This window comes from Puntigrus tetrazona, chromosome 6, assembly GCF_018831695.1.
Source record: "Puntigrus tetrazona isolate hp1 chromosome 6, ASM1883169v1, whole genome shotgun sequence".
Taxonomy (NCBI): Eukaryota; Metazoa; Chordata; class Actinopteri; order Cypriniformes; family Cyprinidae; genus Puntigrus; species Puntigrus tetrazona.
This window is the reverse complement of record NC_056704.1, coordinates 4,198,211-4,215,125: the sequence shown is the minus strand read 5'-3', so window position 1 is coordinate 4,215,125 and position 16,915 is coordinate 4,198,211. Positions and strand designations below refer to the sequence as shown.

Here is a 16,915-nt window from a genome sequence, read left to right as displayed (position 1 = left end):
GAGAGAGAGAGAGAGAGAGAGAGAGAGAGAGAGAGAGAGAGAGAGAGAGAGAGAGAGAGAGAGAGAGAGAGAGAGAGAGAGAGAGCTGCATGCCCATAGTGGTCTAAATATGCCAAGGGCCCATTCACTGGACAGCCGTCATTATTTTTTACACTCATGTGAAAACAACAGAGTGGTCCACTCCACCAGCACGATTAAAATAACATTTTCAAGAGCGGAAAAATATGATGGGGGAATAATTGTCTTCTATTTATGCATCGTTTTAAAACTGCAGATAAGTGAGGCCTGCTTTTGGAGGAAGCAGAGCTGTGTGTAGTTGTGTGAATGCAACTTTAATGTGTTTGTGTTTCTGTCTGTGAAAGTGTGAATGCAATGAATGTGTGTGTGTGTGTGTGTGTGTGTGTGAGAGAGAGAGAGCGAGAGAGTGAGATTGTGAATGAATGTGTCTGCTGTTGTGGAGGTAAAAAGACCAGGTAAGAGCGAAATCACGGTGCCTGCCAAAACACTGCCTTGTTCCACAAGCCAAAGTGGTTAAATTGATTAACCAACCATTTATGCTGGGGCCTAATTGTAGAGTTTTACCACAGTTGTGGTTGTATTAAGCTTTCGCTCTGAGTCACTCCAGTCAGATGTTCTGTGTGCAGATAACAGCTTTCAACTTTTGACCAGACTGTACAAACGTATAAAAGCGGATTGTGAAAAGATAAAGGTACAAGTTTCTGGTACATGTACAATACCCTTCAAAAGTCTGGGGTCACTAAGCTTAATGTAAAAAGGGATTTCTATTATAATTAAAAGCTGATCTTTTCAACTTTCTATTTATTAAAGAATGCTGAAAAAAATATCACAATTTCCATTAAAATGCAGTTAGGTTTTCAACATTGTTGATAATCAGAAATGTCTGTTGAACAGAAAATTTTCACATTAGAAGGATTTCTAAGGATCGCGTGACAAGAATTAATAACGATGGGGAAAATCCAGCTTCACCATCACAGGAATAAATTACACTTACAATCATTACAATAGAAAACAGTTACTTTAAATAATAATATTGCATAATAAATGCAGCCTTGGTTTACATAAGAGACTGCAAAACTCAAAAAGAACATTAAAAATAATCTCACCGATCCCAAACTTTTGAACGCTAATGTACATTTATAGTTACAACAAAAAGATGTGCTCAGATTCATTGCAAGACTTGTAATACACTGAAATATGATATTATGACAAGTTTACAACACACTGAAAGCGCAAAAAGATTTTTTTCTACCGTAAAAGATAAAAGATGGCCCTGTCTGGATTTGTGATCTTATGGCCTGGGCTTTTCCGTTAATTACAGAGATCATTTGTTTTTCTTCAAGGCAGATTTGCTAGGTACCTCAAATATCCTATTGTTAATTCCAGGAAAATCAAATAAATCGATGTTTTTTTTCACGATAAGGAGTAACTCCTGACAGCATTTAGTTCCTACAGGATTGTTTTATTCCCACGAAGCCATTAAGCGTAGAATCAGAGAAAAAGGCTGAGTCATTTGGGACAGGACCACTGACACGTCAGAACCGGCTTTACGCTCATGATCTTCAGAGATCACGTACACCTTTTTCTTTGCAAATAAACAAGAACACTCAAAACGAGTGGGTGGAGACAGAAGGCCAGCTCACCCCGCCCGCCCTGCTGTGATTGGCCTGGCTGACAGCACCCTCAGAGCTGGTTGGTCCGTGGCCCTGCAGCAGAGAGCAGGGCGATGTTGAGGTGGAGCCTCCATCCGTGGGCTCCTCCTGGCTGTGTGTGTTGCTCACGATGCCTCCTGGAGGACTGGATGATACGGTGCAGCTGCTCACGGTCCACAGGCACGGGTACTGACTGGAAATCGCACGAGCTCATTGACTTATTTACATCACCTTATTGTTGGAAATATTGGCATGTTGTGTAAGAATTTCTGACCTGCTGGTTCCAGGTGAGCTCGGAGCAGGCTGCATGGACAGCATCGCAGCAGGACCTGGAGGAGACATGCCTGTCCATCCCTCGTGACCAGAGAACATCTGCATAGCACCTGGACTCAGATTCTCAGAGAGAGACACTTCAAGGAAAAATGAGAAAACTGAAGTGAGTTAACAGACAAAACCTCTTTGATCGTATTTACCAAGGGTGCCGATATCAGTGATATAAAATATTTGTTTGGAGCTTTACACAAGAGAAGGAAACGGGTTCATACAGGTTTGAAACATGATGGTGATTTAACAGTTAGTTAATAACTAACTCCAATTTTTTTCCTCAGCCAAGCTCTTTAAACTAATATTTGTAAATATTAAAAATATTTAAAAATAATATTTTAAATATTAAAATATTTGGAAGGAACCCCAAGATTTTAATATAAGATTTCAATAATTTAAAAGACACATTTGTATATTTATGGTTCAGTGATGAAAAATTAAACTAAAACTTATTTATTGTTTTATTAAATAATAACAATAATAATGTAGTGGGTCAAGCAATTAATTACAATTAAACGCATCCAAAATAAGTTTGTTTATAAATAATATGTGTGTGTTGTGTATATTTACTATGTATATATAAAAACACACACATAAAACATATTTTAAAATATATTTATATTAATATAATTTATCGAATATAAATATATATTTAATATATACATTTTTATTCAATATATAAACGAATGTGTATTTATATATATATACACATAATATATGTGCGTGTATATTTATTATGTAAACAAAAACTTATTTTGGATGTGATTAATCATGATTAATCATTTGCCAGAACTGTTATTATTAGTTTAAATTCTAATTATAAAAAAAGAAAAAAATATATTAGTTGTAAATTACAAAGAAATATGTATTTGATAATTATAGCTATAATTCTATTAATTTATCACCGTTTAATTTTGGTGACACACTGGTGAAGTGCAGTAAACTTCCATTCACAAAAAATATTAAAGATTATGCAAATGTGATTACATAAGTGAAACTAGTGCATAGTGTGTTCGCAAATGCATTAAACTAACGGCGTACGCAGAAATAAAGCTTGTGAGAAATAGCTTTTACTGTCAACCCCAGATTTGGTTTTATTAATTATTAGCTTTTCATCAGCATACATTCCCCCTGCACTTTCTTCATTTGGGAAACCCTGTCTTAATACAAAAAGCCTGAGTTCACCTGAGTTATGGCCCCGGTGGTGATGGTGGCGGGGCAGGTAGGGCGGTGGGTACGGGGCAGCTCGGTGTCCGTGCAGGCCTGGGTAGTGTTTGTACCCATGATGGGGAGTAAGTGGTAAACCTCCTGGGTACGGAAAGTTACCTCCACCAGCAGAACAAAGAGTGTCTGGATTTGATAGGAACCATCCACCTGCAGGCAGCAAATGATTTAAATGCTGTAAATCTTTCTTAAATAAGTCTATAAATCGTTAAAGTAAAACAGGAACATGAATGACTGACAGTGTGGTATGCCCATATGCTGGTTTTCAGCTGGAGGTTCGAGGTGATTCTTAGGATGGCTCCTATGGAGAGAAAAGACATGCCTCAAATATAGAACTAATATATGATAATGGTTAATAATACGCAGAAATTAAATGCATAAAATATTGTTGAAGTTTGGGATCGGTAAGATTCTCTGTCTTTTATACTCATGTAACAACTTTTTTGCATCATTACTCCAGTTTTCAGCATAACAAGATCCTTCAGGAATCATTCTAATATTCTGATTTGGTACTTTTCTCATTGGTATTTTTTTGAAAACTAAAAGCTGCTCACTAGTTTTTGTGTAAAATGATATATTTCAAAATATATATGATCGAAAATCTAAATCTTTACTGTCATAATCTGTTATTTTAATGCAATTATTTATAGATGTATGCATTAATTTAAGTATTAAAAATACTGAATGGTATAGTATATGCAAAGATTACCTAAATTATCATAAGTCTGTTTTTTTCCACTATTTAAATGTAATTATTATTCATATTTCACTGGTGTATGTACTGATGTGTGTGTTTTATATCAAAAATCGAAATGGTATTTGTAGTACTTCCTTCAATTTCTGTTAATTTAAAAAAAAAATTAGTCTGGAATCTCTCTTTTTTTTTTTTTTTTTAACTGCCATGAATATATTGTAACAATGCAAAATATGACGTTTCCTAAAATCTGTGTTAATTTATATATGCATATCATATCATTTTCTTTATGCTAAATATAATTTCAGGCATTCTTTAATAAGGTACATTTGTCATTATCAACTGTCCATCATCTACGGCATTAGCCACAAACTATTAATCTGCTGCTTATTAATAATAGTAAAGTATCTGCTAGTTTTAGCAGCAAGGGATGTAAAATATGGTCATTCAGAATAAGGCATTAAGATATGCTTTATAAGTACTAATAAACAGCAAGTATGCTACTAATTTTTTAATACTAGTTAATAGCCAGAACTGATTCTAAACTAAAGTGTTTCATTTTTGGGGGATTGTCTCTACAGTCTCTACACTACAGTCTCATTTGAGCAGTGCATACCTCTGCTCCGGTGAAGTTATGACTACATTTACTAGAGTACAATAATTCAGCGCTCATTCCACCAACATTATTGTGTAATATCTCACACATTCTTCACTGGAGCCGCTCAAAATCTCTCACTCACACTTCACACTGCCTCTCCAACAAGCTCTTTTACTCGCACACTCACTCGATTCAAAGCATAAACGTTTAATAATTGGTCGCTAATCACGACTGATTTCGCACAGTCATGCTAGCTTGACTAGCGCTAATGCTCGCTATGATATTATTGTGAGTTGAAATACGCATTGTTAACTTATCTTCCGACACGGCCAGTGTTTGTCGATTAATGTACCTTTCCTTCGCGTCAAGGAAAGCTTTGGCAAACGGATTGTGTTTTATCTTCAGCGCGGTTATCTGTGGGGGAAAAAAAAGAGGAGCAGAGGATTGTGAGGATAAAATATCTCACGTGTGACCACAAAATTGAAATTGAGATTTATGCTTCGTCTGAACGCTATGACTGAATAAATAAGCTTTCCACTGAAAAATATTCGGTTGAGGAATCTGAGAGTGCAAAAAAAAAATAAATAAAAAAAAAAAAAAAAATCTAAATATTGAGAGTTCTTCAAATGAAGTTTTCAGCAACACATATTACTAATAAAAATTACGTTTTCATATATTTATGGACAAAATATCTTCATGGAACATCATCTTTACTTAATGTCCATATGATTTTTGGTATACTTTTGACCCATACAATGTATTGTTGGCTATTGCAACAAATCTACCTGTGTACTGGTTTTGTGATCACATATATCTTTTATAATGTAATACTTTTATTATATTTTGGATTTAGCAAAACATAAGCAAGCTTTTTTTAAAGGTGCATTTCACCCAGAAAGACTTACCACTGAAAGCAATTATTTTAAGACTTTTCTTATAGTGCACAAGTTGTATAGGACTCCATTTCCATTTTTTGCTGAGCTATCTCTTGAGACTTGTTTCACCCAAATGTTTTGTGAAGATGCTCTAACCTCTTCATTCTGGTAGGCTGTAACAGCGATGAACTGAGTGTCTGTGAAAGAGATGTTGGTCACCATCCTGTGGCTGCCTCCTACACGAACAATGTGAATCTGAGGCTCGTACTTATGGAGAGAATTCAGCATGATCTGGACCGGGGAAAAGGAAAGTAAGAAAGAAAGAGTTTTTTTTTTTTTTTTTTTTTATAAGATCTATAATATAATTTTTTAAATCCAGGTTCATACTGTACCAATATATATCTTTAAATTAATTTTGTGAATTTGAAAAAGAGGATTTTTAACAGAAGAATTTCCCACAAACATTAATTATGCATCACGTATTTTACATGCACTTCATCATTACTCTAGTATTGAGTGTCACATGATCCTTCAGAAATTATAAATGTAAATAACTGACTCATGTTATGTTCCAGCTGAGTCGGAAGTCAGCCAAGAAGCAGGAACTCTCTGCTCAGTCAGTCAGTAATTTACGCTATAATTTTAAAACTAGAAATGTTTTTTTTTTTTTTGTTACAAAAACCCATCAATCAGCTTCAGAGGACATGTGATAAGTAATGTGATGTAGGTTAGTTTTAAGTTGCATTACTTATGGTTATATACGATTAATGAAGCTTGAAAATAATGGCCGCTATAGCATTACCAAGCTTGAAAAAGCCACAATACATTGTTTAAAAAACTCACTGTGTTCGTCTGAAAATAGAAAGTCATATACACCTAGGATGGCTTCGGGGGAAGGTAAAATATGGAGCAATTTTCATTTTTGGGTCAACTATTCCTTTTAAGTCACATAAAATGTCATTTCTGAATGTCAGAAAATTGTGGCCAGTGAAAATGCTAAGTGGCTAGTAAATTCAGAAAACCAGAATCTGGTGTCTGTATGGAAAATTACAACTATTCTGATATCTGTGTTAACTGTTCTAACAGTACTAAACTTGCATAGTTAACAAACCCGTATGCCTTTACACAAATGCTGAACACAAAAAAAGGATATTCTGAAGAATGATGCTAACTAAACCGTTGCCGATTTTCCATACAGTGGAAGCTAATGGCTACTATCATTTTTTTAAAACATCATCTTTTGTGTTCAACAGCTGAAAGTACATCATACAAGTTTTGCACAACTTGAGGGTGACTAAATTATGACAGGGTTTACATTTTTGGGTGAACTATCCTGCCATCCCTCTCAGATGAGAAGAAATGTAGACTATTTTATCAGTTTTCATGTCATAAAACTTTGTAATTTTCAGTGGATGACTTGGAATGTTATGCATTTCTAATTCCAGTGTCATCAACATACTGCTATATCGGTCGCTCTTTACATTTAAACGCTGCATTGTCCATTTTTCTGTGCGAAAAAATTCTTCAGATGACTGCAGTGACCACGTCAAGCACGAATAAATCCACAAACCCAATTCTGAGAAAAAGACAGACGGAACGAGAGCGAAAAGCAGCATTTTTTTACTCTAATTGGTAGATTACAATGACTGATGAGGGGCAGGTACTCATCTGCATGGCTACAGGGGACATAAAGGGCTTTGTGTGCTTTTCTCTCCCTGCTGCCTTTTTTAATATGTTGCCTTTTTGAACATCTAAGGACTGATGGCTAAATTAATTTTGCATAGAAAAAACAGAGGTAATTACCATAATGTACAACTAACCACAGCAATTATTTCATTTAGAGCTGGTTCTCTCTCGTCGTCCTCTCCGCTGCCAGCTCTGCGTTTAAAAAACCCCGGTAAATAGGGAACAGACAGGAATAGAGGAGAAGAGGATGGGGTGGCGGGGAGGGCGCAGGGGAGGGGTCATGTAAATACCAATAATAATTTGGTGGCGGAGTCATACTCGAATGGAGCGGGCTGGAGCACCTCGCAGCGGCCCTGCTGAAAGCCAGGATGGCTAGCTGAAGTAGACCACTCTCTGTCTGAACGGCAGGAAGTGCATTAAATGAGAAAAGTGGCAATTAAGAGCTGTTTATTCCTGTTTACATGCAGTCCCTGCTGAACAAAGGGGCTCCATAGGTGAAGTGGATGCAGAGGAGCGCACTAATTGTATAAATGCACACTTGAAATTTCCCCGTGGCAGCGCACATGGTGATTAAAGGCAGGCCAAGACTCCTAAAAGCTACAGAAGCCCGTTTGGACACACAAGAGCCCTGAGAGGCTCAAGATTAGCGAACGGCGTTACACACCTGCACCACACGAGCGCGTTACGTGGACATAGCGTGCAGGGGGTCTTTGTTTTCGCTGTTTTTTTTTTTTTTACAAGCGAACGATTTAGTTGAGAAATAGGCCGAAGAAAGTGCAGTGGGGACTTGTGTGTGTCAGCACCTGGCCACCTCCGTTGAGTTTGTTGGTCAGTTTGACTTTGTTGAAGGACACCGGGGCCTTCATCCAGTGGGCGCCGGAGTTGGGCGAGTCGGGGTGGATGTAGACGCAGCTGTGACTGTGAGGCTCAGGTTTGCCCGCAGGGACCCACTCGCCGTTTACGTACTTCCAGCGGTGACCGTCTGCAGGGCTGAAGTCCAGCAGGAACGAATACATGGCGTTGGGATCCAGACCCGTCACGCAGACCTTCAGAACTGGAAACATCCTCCTACAAAAGACAGAACGTTTACTGGATCTCCCAAAAAATGCTGTTACTATTCCTGGAATTTAAAGAAAAATGACTATTTCAGTCTTTCTTTTTACATCAATATGTAGTTTCTTGGTAATTATTTGTGAAATTTACTAGGAATCTCTGAGTGAAAAGTGAACCGCACTTTCTTTTTTGCCATTGATTCCAAAAGGGTTTTTCAAAGCGACACCACAGAAGGACCATTTTGAACCTTGACAGTTCTTTAAAAGAACCAACTTTTTCTGTAAACATTATAACAACCTAAAAACTTTTTTTTTTGTGGAATAGTTAAAAGGTTCTTTGTGGAAGCATCAATGCCATTTCCAGTGTTCCTCAACGTTCAATTACGTTTGTTACACTAAAAATAGCGCACTGAGGTTCTTTTGGGAACCCATAATGGTTCTTCTGCACCTTTGATGCTGCAAAACAAAACAACACGTGACATTCATACAGTTACACCTATTAGTTGCTAATTAGCGTGCATATTAGCCATTCATTAGTGCTAATTAAGCACAAATTAATGCCTTATTCTACATCCCTAATCCCACCAATACCTAAACAACTACATTACTAACTATTAATAAGCAGCAAATTAAGAGTTAATAGTTAACAAGTGTTACCTATACTAAAGTGTTTCCTATGTTTCCTAAGTGTAGGAACAAACTTTTGAAACACTTTATTTAATTTACTTTTTCTGTCCGCACATTGAAAGTCTGAGGTTTCCTTTGTTGACATGGACCAAAAAAAAACAACAACATATTTTGTGTTCCACTTTAAGGAGAATCAAACTTTGAATTTCTGTGTGAACTATAAGAGACAAAAATCTTATTCAGTCTGTTCATAAACTGTCACACACACTCCTATACGCGATTAAAAAGTTATCCCCAACAATGATTCACACACCGCCTGCCAAAACTCTACAAGCATGAACTTCACGAGAGGTTGGACGCTAGTCATTTTCCACTTTTTTCCCCCCCGTGATTATTTTTTATGGATGAGAACAAGTTTAAGAGGGGCTGCAAATGGAAGGACACCCACCTGCAGAGCTGACCTGTAACTACTGAATGAGTTGGTCAAGTCACCCTTCAGCTCGATAACACCACAACAAGCCTTTTCAATTAAATTAATCTGCCTGTTCCAAAAAAACATAAAAAAAAAACACCACCATGTGCCAATACCTGCAACACAAAATAATAAACCTGCCTAGCAGTGACGGGGCGTTTTAATAGAAAGACCGCAGGGGCATAGTTTGATTTTACTAAAGAGAAGAACACTTAAAAAAATAAAACATCACCTAGACTGCAACTGACAAATTAATAAACATTTTAATATCACATTGAGATGTTTCCATTCTCTCAAGAAACAATATTACAATCCATTTTATGTTTATAATGCCCCTTAAACGTTTTAATATAGCCTTTAAAAATGCTTGTATATCACTGGCATCTACAAAGCCCCCTTTCCATGACAAACTTTTCACATTTTTGGAAAGATCAAATTGAAGCAGGTGCTTTTTTTGTGTGTAGAATAAATATTGCTTCATCACTTAAAAGCCTAATACATATCTTTTGTTAAACGTTTTGCTTTTGAACGTGTTTATCTTTAAAATAAAATGTCACTTCATTTGATATTTTGTTATATACTGCAAACACATTTTAACGAATCATACCCTACATAACTTTAGGGTCCAGATGCTTTTTGGAGACATTTTAAGCACACGTTATAAAAATTTGTAGTCTTTAAGACGCGAATTTCATAATTTTTTCTTTACTAATCTTTATACTAATTACCAAAAAAGTAAATAGCATATAAATAAATAAATAAACCCGCAAGTAAACATCACGAATTTGTTTTCCACCGGCTTCCGCGCGAATGTTATTAATAAATATTAACAGAGGCTTTTGAAACTTCAGCATCAGGTTCACGGTGGCTCACCTGCCGTTTTTGGTCACGATCATCTCATTGGTCACTTCTTTGAATTTTCTCCAGAGCTCGGCGTCTTCCAGGGTGACTTTGAGCTGTTTCTCAGTGGGGTCTCCTTTCTCTCGGCCGGCCTGTAACTCGTTCTCCACGACGCTCAGCAGCCTGGTGATGCAGCAGTCGTTGCTGCCCCGAGCACCGGTCCCCGCTCCTCCGCCGCCGCTCCTCAGATCTTCCTCCACCTTCATGAGTGACCCGCTCGACAAGTACAAAACAACTACTGGACTTCAACTTCGGCTCACTAGAATTTATGAGGAGATTCTCAGACGTAACGTCGCGCCTGACAACTTTTGGACGGCTCCGGTCATAAAAGGAGGAGGACTCTCGGTGTGTATGTTTGATCGGTGCGACCACCTGTTCTTATGACCGGAGGAAAACCTGCAGTCACGTGGGCTTCTCCAATTAAGCGATTCATTCAAAACCCGTTGTTTTCGGTTCAAACCCCGCTTTAATGTCCCACGTGCAAGTTTATTTTCGGTCTTCACGTTTGTTTTTATGTTGCTTAAATAACAGGAAAAACCTGATCAGTTTAAAAGGAAACTTACAGGCATACCACTTCTTGGAGACAAAAACGATAACTCTACCTTGACTCGAGCAAAGGAATGAAAGACATGATGGAAACAAAAATTATGCGGGCGACCGCAAATATACAGATGACTTCTGATATACCTTTTTTTCTTTCAGAACCATGGACAGCTCGTGATGTGTGTGTGTGTAATAAACGTATCAAAATTGTAAATGCATAATCTGCGTGATGTAACGTTATTTATTTAAAAATACGTAAGTAGAGCTCTTTCAAAACGTTTTCAATTTCTTGAAAAAATCATTAGATTTTTTTCTTTTCTGTGGGGCTTAAAACTATCAGCAGATAAAAAGTAAATATGAAGGACTGTCAGATCACTGGATGCGTATCTTCCAGATTTTAAAAGCTACTCTCAATCACATATTTGTGTTTTTTTTTTTTTGCTCGGGTACTATGTTCTTAACATACACACGCGTACGCATTTTACGTAAGGATAAGCTATTTCTCGAAAACGCAATGCAAAGTCTAAGCACATGACTTTTAAAACTTTCAATTTCGAACATTCTTATTTGTCACCGACCTATATTTAAAGCTTAAAACAGATGCAGAGCATTCGGTTTATTTCCCCCCACAAATGTACCTAAATTTACAAGCTAATAAACTATAACTCCACGCGTTCCCTTTCAACTTAACGATGGATCTGTAGGCGACGCGTTAAACCTCATTTACTGAACCGCTACGAAACATCGACACCCATTGTGATTCGCAAGATGGACTCGTACGCGAGGGCGTAAATAAGGGCATGCTGTTAAAGAGCTTCAGCATTGTGGAAACCATGTGGAGCAGAAATCAAATACTGCGTGTTCTCTGCGGCGGGCGGGAATGAAGGGAAACCCGATCTCGCGACCGGCGCTCTAATCACGGAGCCGCGCGCACGGAGATTAGAGGATTCAAAGAGTTTAAACCCGAAAAAAAAGAGTCTCATTAGCGCGCAATCCTCCGGCATATCAAACATCAGCAAACCAACCCTCCCTGACCTTTCACTAGCAGGGATGACTCACGCGCATCAACTTATAAAAGTCTTATTGGGAGTCACAGATGCATTGTGGGTCTTAAATGACACGCGGGTGCTTCTTCATTTACACACACATAAAAATGCAAATAAAACTAGATTTAGATAGAGCGAATTGATTCAAGTACGCTAAATGGATCTGAGTAACTTTTAATAGCAACGATTGTTATAATGTCCGTACATCAGCAGTAACAATTAAACACCTCGGATAGCAATTCTTTTCATAGAAATAACGCAAATCAATATAAATGGAACAAACATGGGCAATTAATCATGGTGATGTAGGGAGGTTTTCCATTTCAGTCATGATGAAATAATTCTGGAATGTATTTATCGGTCGGGAAAAATATTTTTATGCACATAAATAAAAGGAATCTTTGCAGTAAATACCTTAGCAGACATACAGTGACTTTTTAAAAAGACAACAAAAAGGAAAGCTACCACTGAAATTTTTAAATTACACAGGTAATACAGAAATGTGTCTGACATGATATGAAAATATAAAGACAGACATATGAAACGTCGATCGGAAAAAGACACGTCATTTTGCCAAATGCAAAGAAGTAGAGTAGTTTGAAGACAAGTGGACCATAAAGATATACATTGGCACCCTAACGAGTGTTTAATATTTGACTATCTAATAAGATAAAACAAGTTACGTTTCTGTCATCCCTTTACTTAAAAGATAACTTCTAAACTAAAATATAATAGGATCAATTAATTAGAAAGCCCTTCATCGCTGTATTGTTCTAGCAAAAAAGAAAAACTAAACACTAAAAAACTGCAAACACTGGTTACATTTCTACCCAATCTAGCACTCAAGTAATCGGCAGAGAGGAAGGCACGTAGGAAGGAATTATTAAGCAATTACACAGCAGCAGTTAAATATAAAATAAGCTGCTCCATCTTGCTGCACCAAACATGTGACTAGTTACAGGGCAGAGTCCGAAACTCAACCATTTACCTAATTAGATAGTTTCATCCTTCACAGAATGTAAAGCACAGGTGTGCGTGAGAGAGAGAGATAGTACTTGTCCGCGTGTGCTTGTACACAGATGGAGAGTGTCCATCCGTTAGGAAGAGCGAGGGGAGCCTGTAGTGTGGTGTGGTGTCTGTGCCAGGCTGCAGAGTGGGTACATGAGTGGCATTGAAGGCAGCACCGAAGCTAAAGCCAAAGCAGCACACAGAGAGACAGCCAAGGCCAAATGTAGAGGCATCTCACTTGAAGCACGCGGAGAACAACTTAATAATTGCATCCCTACATAAAAACAAACAGCCAAAGGTAAACAAACGCCAAAGCCAAAAAACAGATGATTAAAAGTCTTTTTTGGCTGTGACAGAATGACCATTTTGATTTTAGCCTATAAAGCAATTATGTGAATTTTACACACAATAGGCACTTAAACCTCTAAAGTGATGTTTCAAAATAGAAATGGCAGATTTATGCAATTTTACATGTATGTATTGTATAAATTAGTGCTGTCAAATGATTAAATCGCATAAAAAAACCTCATTGTTTACATAATGTGTATACTTATGATTTATAAACAAGTACACATATGCATGTATATATTTAAATATATTTTATATTTTAAATGTTCATATATAAATTATAAATATATATACACACACATGCAAATATTTTCATTCATAATTTTTTAAATATATAAACATAATATACTGTGTGTGCATCTATTTATATATACATAATAATAAATGTATACAGTACACACAGATATATTATTTAAACAAAAGGTTTTATTTTGGATTTAATTAGTTATGATTTTCCATTTGACAGCACTGTGTGTAATATTCAATACTGCAAAAAGTAACTACTAAAGTAATTAGGTAAACGGGTCCAGTAGCGGTCTTTGGTGTCTGCCATTTTTTGAATCAGCAGCATTTTGTAAATGTAAATGTTTTGAAAATATACAGAAGCCCACCTTGCAAAAGGAATGTAGGATAAGCTATACCTGTGAAATAAAAAGGGATAAAAGAGACAAATAAATTAAATTCATAAGCTACATTATCTTCTTTTATGGGAACGTTCAATAAACAATGATTTTAATACAGATTTTAATACAAAGTATGTACAGAATGTACCATTGACCACCACTTGCACTTCAAAAGAAGTATGCAAAATCATATGTATAGTTACACACACAAAACCTATCCCATAAAGACGATGTCACTAAACTTATATACAGAACAAAAACAGCATTCACTGCTTTATTGCATTTATACTGTGACTACCAGAGCAGGGCCACTACTGCAATATTTCTATAGCTTCTTGATAAGAACGTCTGGTAAATATCTTTAGAGTAGATACACCATACAAACACTGTCCATGTGTCCCAACCGTAGATGAAATAACTGTTCTATGCTCAGTTTTAAATGCTTTTGCAACTACAAGCACTTGAACAACATCTTTGAGTTTCTCATTCTGCTTTTTAAAGGTTGATTTATCTCATATCATATATTAGACTTGTTAAAAGTGCTGTGGGAAACACAAGCCATTAGTGACTGTACTAGAACCCCCGTCCCGCCTAGACCACTGTAATCAGAGAAAAAGACGGCCATCGAAAACGAGGGCAGGATCTTCTTAGTATCACCAAAATTCAATAGTAGCAAAATAGCATTCTGGTGCTTAAATTCAAAGATCAGTTTCAACTCTCAGATTCCTGCTTCAAATATGTGGACCCACTGAAAGAACAACAACCTCTGAAAGCCTGGGATGCCCAGGGCTGTCAGAGAAGTAGGTGTGATATTTCAGGATGTCTATTACAGTGATATCTGTCATAATGATATCAGTGCATGAAAATAAAAACACGCGTGCTTCAAAGTTCAAGGATTTTTCGTTTTATCGTTGCGTGTCACTGGTGTTCTCACTTTCACTCACTCTTATATGTAAACACTTATATATGTGTGTGTTTGCAAATATACTCCGTATATACAATTGCAACATTTATACAGAAATAAAAAGCAATTATGGCTTGTATCTTACCATGTAAAGGCCAAAAACTGGAGGATGCAGAAGAGCAGAGCAAGGCCTTTGTTCTTCCACTAAAAACAAAGAAATGAATGAGACAAGGAAAGCAAACAATCACTTATAAACATGCCAGTTTAAACAATGCGTTACATAATACTTTGACACCAACTTTTATAAGCACAATTACTATGATTATGTTTTGTTAAGTAGCCTACTTACCCAAAAAGCAGCGCAGAAGGTTAGCACCAGGCATGTCTTTAAAAACACAAATGTTTTGTTACCAATTAGTGCATTAAACGATACCCTGAATCTCTGAGCATTAGTATATGGCATCTGTATATGTATGTGTGCTCTCACAATCATAATGCCAGTAGCCAGAGCTCTCGTCTTGTCACACATCCTCTTCAGTTGCTTTAATGGACCCATTAAGAACATTGTGCTGAAAACAATCCACACCCAAAAGAGCTCAGGATTGACTTACAGATTCTCACGGATGCTGCAAATCACTGCGTACGTGGATCAGTCTGTGACATTTCCTTTTTCTATAATCGTTTATTGACAAATGCTCTAACATGCTGTAAATGTTTAACATTTTACAGACAATGAGTTGAATACATTCATCTGTGGTGAACATTTTAAATCTCTAAGATGATTTATTTTGATTATATATATATATATATATATATATATATATATATATATATATATATATATATATATATATATTTGTCTGACTATGTAAAACCAAAAAGACAATAATAATAGATAATAAGATAAGATTATGCCCATTTTTCAGCCTTTTCATGCAATATGCCCCCACATATATAGATCTATATCTATCTATCTATCTATCTATATATATATATATAAATGCAAACATTGTATGTTTTTCTTTTTTCATTTACGTGTTAAGGAAGATATTTGAAAATCTCCTTTCCAATTTAACTTCATGTTTACTTTGTGCTATTTGCAGTATCTTTGTAATAATTACTAAACTTTTCTAGGAGTCAAAATTTTCGACGTGCATTTTCCCTAAAAAGAAAGTTTTTCAACTCAAACATCCTGATTTGTCACTGACAACATGGTGAACCATTATAAACAATGCAGCCAGCGACACACCTTGGGTGAAGTAATATCAAAGGTGGAAAGATAAAAGCTGTATGACTCACCTCAACAGAGAAGCAATATTACCTAAACTGTAAAAGACTGCGAAGAGTGTCAGTCCGTTTCTCGGCACCCAAAGCAAGCAGGTTCCCTGAATGACAAAGTAAGAGCGCGCGTTTCGCTAAAGTATGTACAAGTAAAATAAAACAACGATTAGCGTACTCTTCTTACCAAAAGCGAGCATAAGACGCCCGCCACAAAACACGCGAGGAATCCCTTGACGCGCGTGCCCCATCCCAGTGTGGCTCCTTCATTCGCTGCCTAAAACAGCGTTTATATATTCATATATTCACCATAAACAGAGATTTAAAGCAATTCGACAGTCGTAAACGGAAGATATTACGCGTTTGCTAATAACAGTCGGGTAAGCACATGCACGCGACAAGTAGCAAAAGTCTAGATTCGATTTCAAAACGATACCCTCAATCCCTAGACATAATTAGACCTTAAAACATCTCGAGAAGTGTGATACAGTAACGACTGTGACACGCAACTGACGTTACCTGCAGTACGTTGAGGTCGTCATTGCCATCTTGGCCGCTCAAAACTTTCTTTAATTTGTCCATAAAGCTTCAGGTTAACGTTTTATTTTAAAAACAATCCAAAAAAGACGACTCGAGCTGAAAAAAAAAGCCTGGCTCGAGGCTACTTCGTTCGAGTAAATATGTATTGATTCGTTCCCTTTCCTGTTTGAAAGTGTAACAGGTGCGTACGATAACTTCCGCGTGTAGCCACGGCAACGATTGTGCGACGTCATTACGTTCGGCGTTCAGAATCGTCACAATGGGGAACTGAACGTGTTTTGTTTGCTTTCGTTGTTTAATCTTTAATAACGCTCATATTCTGTATTACAATCACACCGATGGTCTAAAGTAGCTATCAAGATGTTTCTAGACGTTTCGTTTTGGAATAAAAGAGAGGTATAATAAGAATTACTGCATTGTCATTTACAAGTATTTAAACATAACCTCAAGTGAAAGCTTACCTAGATATTTACATTAACGTAACTATGAAAAATTACCTCACA

The 16,915-nt window shown here is 36.8% G+C and overlaps 2 protein-coding genes across 2 annotated transcripts; both read right to left on the bottom strand.

Moving 5' to 3' along the window:
• Positions 1-21: 21 nt before the first annotated feature.
• On the bottom strand, positions 22-11,756 carry tbx19 (T-box transcription factor 19). The gene is made up of 8 exons (XM_043242129.1): positions 10,096-11,756; positions 7,875-8,139; positions 5,542-5,676; positions 4,863-4,924; positions 3,458-3,519; positions 3,180-3,368; positions 1,945-2,080; positions 22-1,863 (listed from the first exon to the last, which is right to left on the bottom strand). Exons 1-8 carry the CDS (start codon positions 10,326-10,328, stop codon positions 1,626-1,628), a joined length of 1,320 nt encoding a protein of 439 aa, XP_043098064.1. The 5' UTR covers positions 10,329-11,756; the 3' UTR covers positions 22-1,625.
• A 113-nt stretch (positions 11,757-11,869) lies between these two features.
• Positions 11,870-16,630, bottom strand: sft2d2b (SFT2 domain containing 2b). Its single transcript, XM_043242130.1, has 8 exons — positions 16,392-16,630; positions 16,060-16,149; positions 15,894-15,979; positions 15,082-15,163; positions 14,944-14,979; positions 14,740-14,798; positions 13,679-13,708; positions 11,870-12,993 (listed from the first exon to the last, which is right to left on the bottom strand). The coding sequence occupies exons 1-8, from the start codon at positions 16,452-16,454 to the stop codon at positions 12,954-12,956; spliced, it is 486 nt and encodes a 161-aa protein (XP_043098065.1). The 5' UTR covers positions 16,455-16,630; the 3' UTR covers positions 11,870-12,953.
• Positions 16,631-16,915: the final 285 nt, after the last annotated feature.

What these genes read in the sequence shown, in the direction of transcription:
- tbx19 (XM_043242129.1), bottom strand. Translation starts at nt 10,328, where the DNA reads ATGAAGGTGGAGGAAGATCTGAGGAGCGGCGGCGGAGGAGCGGGGACC. An exon ending in GCATATGGGCATACCACACT is followed by an intron (nt 3,369 to 3,457) that starts GTCAGTCATTCA and finishes TGCTGCCTGCAG; the next exon opens with GTGGATGGTTCCTATCAAAT. An exon ending in CCACCGGGGCCATAACTCAG is followed by an intron (nt 2,081 to 3,179) that starts GTGAACTCAGGC and finishes TTTTCCTTGAAG; the next exon opens with TGTCTCTCTCTGAGAATCTG.
- sft2d2b (XM_043242130.1), bottom strand. Translation starts at nt 16,454, where the DNA reads ATGGACAAATTAAAGAAAGTTTTGAGCGGCCAAGATGGCAATGACGAC. An exon ending in AATATTGCTTCTCTGTTGAG is followed by an intron (nt 15,164 to 15,893) that starts GTGAGTCATACA and finishes GATTGTTTTCAG; the next exon opens with CACAATGTTCTTAATGGGTC. An exon ending in TCCTACATTCCTTTTGCAAG is followed by an intron (nt 12,994 to 13,678) that starts GTGGGCTTCTGT and finishes GTTTTTATGTAG; the next exon opens with GGATGCAATTATTAAGTTGT.